The sequence below is a fragment of the Microcaecilia unicolor genome, chromosome 1 (genome assembly GCF_901765095.1).
Source record: "Microcaecilia unicolor chromosome 1, aMicUni1.1, whole genome shotgun sequence".
Lineage (NCBI taxonomy): Eukaryota > Metazoa > Chordata > Amphibia > Gymnophiona > Siphonopidae > Microcaecilia > Microcaecilia unicolor.
This window is the reverse complement of record NC_044031.1, coordinates 633,602,501-633,609,731: the sequence shown is the minus strand read 5'-3', so window position 1 is coordinate 633,609,731 and position 7,231 is coordinate 633,602,501. Positions and strand designations below refer to the sequence as shown.

The 7,231-nt window shown below is 41.3% G+C and overlaps 1 protein-coding gene across 1 annotated transcript; it reads right to left on the bottom strand.

Moving 5' to 3' along the window:
- Nucleotides 1-5,952: 5,952 nt before the first annotated feature.
- Nucleotides 5,953-6,894, bottom strand: LOC115460569 (olfactory receptor 5B12-like). The gene has a single exon (XM_030190340.1). The coding sequence runs from the start codon at nt 6,892-6,894 to the stop codon at nt 5,953-5,955; it is 942 nt and encodes a 313-aa protein (XP_030046200.1).
- Between the last annotated feature and the right edge of the window lie 337 nt (nt 6,895-7,231).

The following is a 7,231-nucleotide window of genomic DNA, read 5'->3' as shown; positions in this document are numbered from 1 at the left end:
TCTCGCCTTGACTACTGCAACCTACTCCTCACTGGCCTCCCACTTAACCATCTATCCCCCCTTCAATCCGTTCAGAACTCTGCTGCACGTCTTATATTCCGCAAGAACCGATATACTCATATCACCCCTCTCCTCAAGTCACTTCACTGGCTTCCGATCAGATACCACATACAATTCAAGCTTCTCCTTCTTACCTACAAATGCACTCAGTCTGCAGCCCCTCATTACCTCTCTACCCTCATCTCCCCTTATGCTCCCGCCCGAAACCTCCACTCACAGGACAAATCCCTCCCCTCAGTACCCTTCTCCACCACCGCCAATTCCAGTCTTCACCCATTCTGCCTCGCCTCACCCAATGCTTGGAATAAACTTCCTGAGCCCTTACGCCAAGCCCCCTCCCTACCCATCTTCAAATCCTTACTCAAAGCCCACCTCTTCAATATTGCTTTCGGTACCTAACCTTTATGCCTTTCAGGAAATCTAGACTGCCCATTTTGATGACCCCTACTTGTCTGACTGTACATTTTATCCTTTAGATTGTAAGCTCTTTGAGCAGGGACTGTCCTTTTTTATGTTAAATTGTACAGCGCTGCGTAACCCTAGTAGCACTTTAGAAATGTCAAATAGTAGTAGTAGTAGTAATGTTAAGTGACTCCCTGTGTTATATGAGGCTAACACAAATTCATGGATGACTGGGGAAATTTGGAAGCAGTGGCTAAAGAAGTTAGACACAAAAGCGTCAGATTTTGCTGCTTTGTGATAATTGTGCTGCACACAGTGATGATGTCAGGCTGTCTAATGTCAAGGTGGTCTTCCTGCCACCAAACACTACCTCTCTGATCCAACCTATGGATCAGGGCATAATAGCCAATTTCAAACAACATTATCAGGCTCTTGTGCTACATTGTCTGATGAGCGTTATGGATGACCAGACTGGCAAGGATAAACATGCTGTTGAACTGGCTCGTAATCTATCACTGTTGGATTCCCTACATATGCAGAAAGAAGCCTGGAATCATGTTACACAGGCAACCATTGTGAACTGCTACAAGCAGGCAAGCTTTGTTGGGGATGTGGAGAGGGACGAAAGAGATGCAGCTGTTGCAAACGCATCAGATGAACAGGCTATTGATATCCCAGCCGGTGTTACTGAAGAGGAGTTTCATCACTACGTAGCTGTTGATTACGATCTACAAACAGCTGACGACAGCACTGATGTTGAGATATGTGCCTACACGCAGGCAACGGCTGATGATGAAACAGATGATGAAATGAGCAGCGAGGCACATGCTGACGAAATTCAACAACCTCCTGTCACTTTTGCAAGAGCGCTGGAGAGTCTCAACACCGTGTGGGCCTATCTGGAGGCCACTGGATGTCAGTGCTATGACAGTTTTTACTGTCTGGCAGATGTAGTTTATGGAACTCACAGACACAAGAGTGTACAGAGGATGACTGATTACTTCAAGTAAGCCTAACATCAGTTAACGGAGACTGTATACTGTCAGTTAACGGAGACTGTATACTGTATGTATAATAAACAGAACTGTACATATGTTTATCAGATGTCAAGCTTCTTTGGGTCACAACGATTAAGTGCATGCTCTGGTTAACTGCATGTATTTCTTTGGTCCCAGACCCTTGCACTTAAGCGGATTGCACTGTACTAAATAAATTGAAGAATGGAATCTCTTCTACCAGTGTCCCATTGTCAAAGAGACTGCATGCTGTGGTGTTTGACACGTCTTACATCACTGTTTTATACATTTACACTTATATGTTTAAACTTTATATACAGTTTTCATATTTTCATCTTCACATATCACATTTTTTTGCATTAATTTTATGCACTTTCATTGTTTCTATTTGTTCTTATCTTCGATTACTACTTTGTTTCTTTGTTTAGATGGTTTATATTTATATGAGCATTCATATTTAATATTTGTTAGTTTTTGTACTGTATGTTAATTATTTTGGATTTTGTATATTGTAAAGGGGGTTCGCTTCCTCCTCTTGGGTGGAGCCGGCAAGCCTGCGGGGCTCCCAGGGTTCCAGGACAGAATACTTCTGATACTGGGACTCAGGGCCAAAGTATTTTATTATCAAGGCAATTTCATACCAAAAATCATAATATATTCTTTAAAACAAACGATACAGCCCTCTTAATATAATCTTCAAAAGAAAAAGGTATAGTCCTCATAAGATAAACTTCAAAAGAAAAAAGGTACAGTCCAGGTCCCAGAATCCCTCAGCAAACGCTCAGCTCCTCAAGACCTCAGGTCTTCTATTAGGGCATTAGCTTTCCCTTCCCCCTCCTTCAGACAGGTTTAGTAAGAGTTCAGCACACTTCCAATATAGCACAATAGTTCAGAACAAATCTTTATGGACAGTCTTTGCACATCAAACCAATACCACAAATCACCTGCCTTTTCACAGCACAGAGGGAACCCTGTAAGGAGCAGGGTTGGCAGTTTCTCCGACCTCTCAGCACCATGCCCGCTGTGGCCTCCTCCACTGCCTTCAAGTGCTGGGCAGGGCAACCTTTGAATTCTCCCATTCCATGGTAGCTGGCTCCTCTCCCTTAGGAAGCTCTAGTGGTAGGCTACTTCCTTCCTCCACATACTCCATGGGATCTCTCTCTCCATTCATCTCCCCTCTCTCCTGGTGACTGAGAGCCTACAGGAAATCTGCTCTCCCCTTCTCACAGCTGGGGGGAATTATATACTGATGGCAAAGCCAGGGAAACTGAGCTTCATCCTTCCCTCGCTCTCTAGAGGGGAAGGGAGTAACAAGCTCACCCTGCCTGGAGCCATTGCTCCACCTGCTGGGACTGGAAATCCATTCCATCTTTTTAGGACTACTCTCCTCACTCATTCTTGCAAGGACTTCTGGGACCCCACATAGTTCTGGGCTCAACTGTTTCACTGGGGAATCTCTGGGGCTTGCCTTGTCACACTATTCATGTTTTAGAAAGGCCCCTGAAGAAGGCTCCTATGCTGAAACACGGCCCGTGTTGGTCTTATTCCTTTTATTGAATTGAGGTTTTACCAACTATGGATAAATAAACTTGATGGTCATTATTATTATTGGACTGTTTGTTTATTTACAGTTTTGAACATTTATTTTGGTGACTAAACACAATCACTAAGCCTTGTTAGAGGGCCAGCAAAGAAACGGAAGTAAAATTATGACAAATAACTTCTCACTCACGTAATCAAATTCAGAACAGTCCAAATTATAAATACTGAGAGGAAAGGACACAATGCTTAGGTATTAGAGAAATAGAAACGCTGTTTTATTAAGGATGCTGGCAGCAAACATAATTAGAGACAATACTTATGTAGAATTACCTACAATGATGATAGAACAATGATTTCATGTACCCGTCAAGGCAATGATAATGCACACTACTCTAGTCCAAAACTTATAAGACACGTGACCTGACTCTCCAAGGACTAAGAAGAAAGCAGTTCAACCTGACACGAACACTGGATCCATAGGACGTCAGAGACTGTAGACAGAGGCTGGCAAATAGATTTCACCTCACGTTCAGGCAAGGCAGCAGCAGAGGTCCCAGGCTGGTCAGCAGATGGTACAGATGGTAGCCCTACCCAGGCAGGTGAGATTGCAGGTGGGTGGCACATATTTTATAACGAGCCTTCATCATATGGCTGCTTGGGCCAGCTGATAGCAGCTCTCACATGAACTGCCCAAGATAACAGCCAGCTAGCTATTAGCTTATGAAAGGGGGTTTTATACCCTTTTCTCTGGTTTTGGTGCTATGCTGACTAGAATAACAAAGTCTGGGGTTTGATGATGTTGTGGCTTTGGAGGTCCAAGGATCTGGCTCTTGCTGTCTAGGATGTTTTCTTCTTGTCCATGAAGGTCCCCACCACAGTAAACAAAAGTTGTTGTGAATAGTTATTTTGCCTCTTCAAGCCTTGATGCGTCAGCAATGTGCTTGAGGCCTATTACAGGAACAAGCCTCTGCATGAGAACTGACATGACCTAAGTCTATGAAAAGTCTGGTTCATAATGTAGAATAGTACTTTTCTGTAGGGCCATTTGTTTTGTCCCCACAGCCTGTGAGCTCTGGGAGAGAAAGATTGCTATACAGAAATGGCTGAGTTTGTAAAATACATGGTGCTATGAGCTGGCTGATTTTAATGAATGCATAGTTAAGCTTTTGTTTGTCTGTAGATAATGAACTGATTATTTTTTGTGATTTTTTATTATCAAAGCATCTGGATAGCTAAAAAGAAAATCCATCTGCCCAAAACATCCAAATCGTAATTTTTGAAAGGCAGAATTTGTATGTCCTACACTGTAGTTCATCCAAATATCAAGAGGGCATGTCATGGGCAGGACTAGGGAGGAATCACATTTAAGATATCCAACAGCAATAATCAAATGGAAGAAACATCCAAGTCAATCACATCCAGTGTATAAAAAGGTGCCATGATATAGTAGTTGACTACTGGAAGGATTAAGACATGACCCCTCCTTAATCCCCCAGTGGTTACTGTCCCCCTCCCTCACTCCTGAAAGTGACTATGGAAAGGGAAACTAGACTCCTTGACAACATCAGGTATTATGGGCATTCTGAACACAGGAGCAAGCGGGTCTGAAGGGTAGCCTAGTAGTCTGTGCAGCGGACTGTAAAACGGGGATCTCAGGTTCACATCCCACTTCAACTCTTTTTTGTTTTTTAATCTTTATATTGTGAGCCATCCAGAAACAGAGGTATACCTACTATACCTAAATATTAGACACTTGAAAGCCTGAGGGCTACTGAGGTGGTGGTACACATTCAGGTAAAGTAGATATTTCCCTGTCTCTGGAGGGCTCATCATTTAAAATAACAGAGTTGCAGTGGAATGTGAACCTGGGTATCACTGCAGGGATGTCTTTGTGGCCATTTTTGTGCAAATGCTGCCAGACAGACGTCCTTGCCAATGGTTTTTTGACATTCATAATTTGGACGTTTTATTTTGGAAAATGGCTGTTCATTTTGGATGTTCTCAGGTATTTTCCAACAAGAAACCCCCAACATTTTCCCTGTTCAAAAATGGCTGTGTGATGGATGTTTTTTTGGACATTATGAGCAGGACGTCCCAATTCTGACTTGGATGTTATTTCGAAAATGACTCTCTATATGTATCTGGTCTTTAGATTGTTCTGTCTTTTAGATTGTAAGCTCTTTGAGCAGGGACTGTCCTTCTATGTTTAAATTGTACAGCGCTGCGTAACCCTAGTAGTGCTTTAGAAATGTTAGTAGTAGTAGTATGTATCTGTATTTGACTCATATATGTGTGAGTTAGGCTTTTCTCTATATTTACTGGAGTTCTATTCTCTCTGTTTATATTTATTTTGTAAACTGCTTTGACATTTTATATTAAGAGCAGTCTATCAAATTCATAATATACCATAAACCATAACCCATGATAGGTGATTGACCTGTGCCCTTTTGTTGTAGACATGACCACGAAAATGTCTTTGATGTCATCCTTAGATATCCCACAATACATGAGCATCAAGTAGTCTAGAGCTACATAAACAATAGTCCTTGTCCAAGGTTATATGCATGCCTCCAGACTGAGTCAGATGACTCACTTGATAGATATTTCCTTGAGGTCACGCCAGTATCCTTCTCAGATGCAAGGCAGTGCACAAATCTTTGACACAAAGCATTCAGGTGACATCATAATCCAGCACCACAGGTTTGTTCAAGTTAAGGTCTGTGATACACTGGTTATAATGTGATAGAGGGCTTATAATAATTCACATGGGCTTCTAATGTAGGAATATACTACAGACACAGAACATATCATGGACTCCAGATTCAGTTTTTTTTAAAGCACAAGACATCAAATACTAGGAAACTGTTATTGATCCTGAAACAATAATTACTTTTTTGATAGAAGAAAGATGTCATTTGGAGATCCCTTTTTACTATGTTTTTCTTTCATGGCTACAAGTTATAATTTTCCTCAGAGCTTGTTTTACATCTTTATTCCTAAGGCTATATATCAAAGGATTTAGCATGGGAATAACAACTGTATAAAACAATGCAATTACTTTGTCTTTACTCTTGGAGTTACTTGAGGTAGGATGTACATACATTAAAAGACCTGGAAGAAAGAATAAAATGACTACAATGAAGTGAGAAGCACATGTAGAGAATGTTTTATATCTCCCCTGTGCTGAGTCAATTCTCATAATAGTTCTAATGATAAAAGTATAAGAGATCAGGATGACTGAAAGTGAAAATGTTGATTGAATAATTGAAATTATAGTTATTTCAATCTCATTTTTGTAGGTATCAGCGCATGAAAGTGCTAATAACGGTAACAGGTCACAATAGAAATGATTGATGATGTTGGATCCACAGAAGGGTAATGTGAACGTAAAACTTGTGTGCACTATGGTGTTCAGAAAACCACCTGAATATGCTCCAATCACCAGTTGATAGCAGACTCTCCTGGTCATAATAGTAGGATAACGCAGTGGTTTACAAATTGCCACATATCGATCATATGCCATTACTGCCAAGAGAAAAATCTGTGTAGCACCAAACAGAACGAAGAAAAACACCTGAGTAGCACATCCAGTGAAGGAAATGACTCTTTTCTCTGTGAGGAAATTGACCAGCATTTTAGGAGTGACAGTTGATGAACAGCAGAGATCTACACAAGATAAATTACTAAGGAAAAAATACATGGGAGTATGAAGACAAGGTTCCTTCCTGGCCAAATGTATGATTCCAGTATTTGCCAGAAATGTGATCATATAGATCATAAGAAAGACCAGAAAGAGCAGTAGCTGTAGCTGTGGGTCATCAGTGAGTCCTAAGAGGATAAATTCAGTTATGGAGGTCAAATTCTTACTATCCATTGATGTACATAACATGCTACTAGTTCTGCAAAAGAAAATAGACAATTTAATTTAAATTCAGAATAATGGGTGGAAGGGTAATATAATGGGGTCAATATACAGTGGGGTTTAAGTGGGCAAAGAGGATCCTGCCTGGTTAAAACACACTGAGTGGGTTGGCTACCGATATTCAATGGCACTTAACTGGACAGTACAGCTGAATATTGGCTCAGACGGCACAATCCATTGCGGGTAATATTGGGGTGGTTGGGGGGGGGGTAGAGTCAGGGAGGAACTGGCATTTAGTTGGGCACAGGCCATATTCAGTGCCAGTGGCTTGATAGGACCACACAAAGGC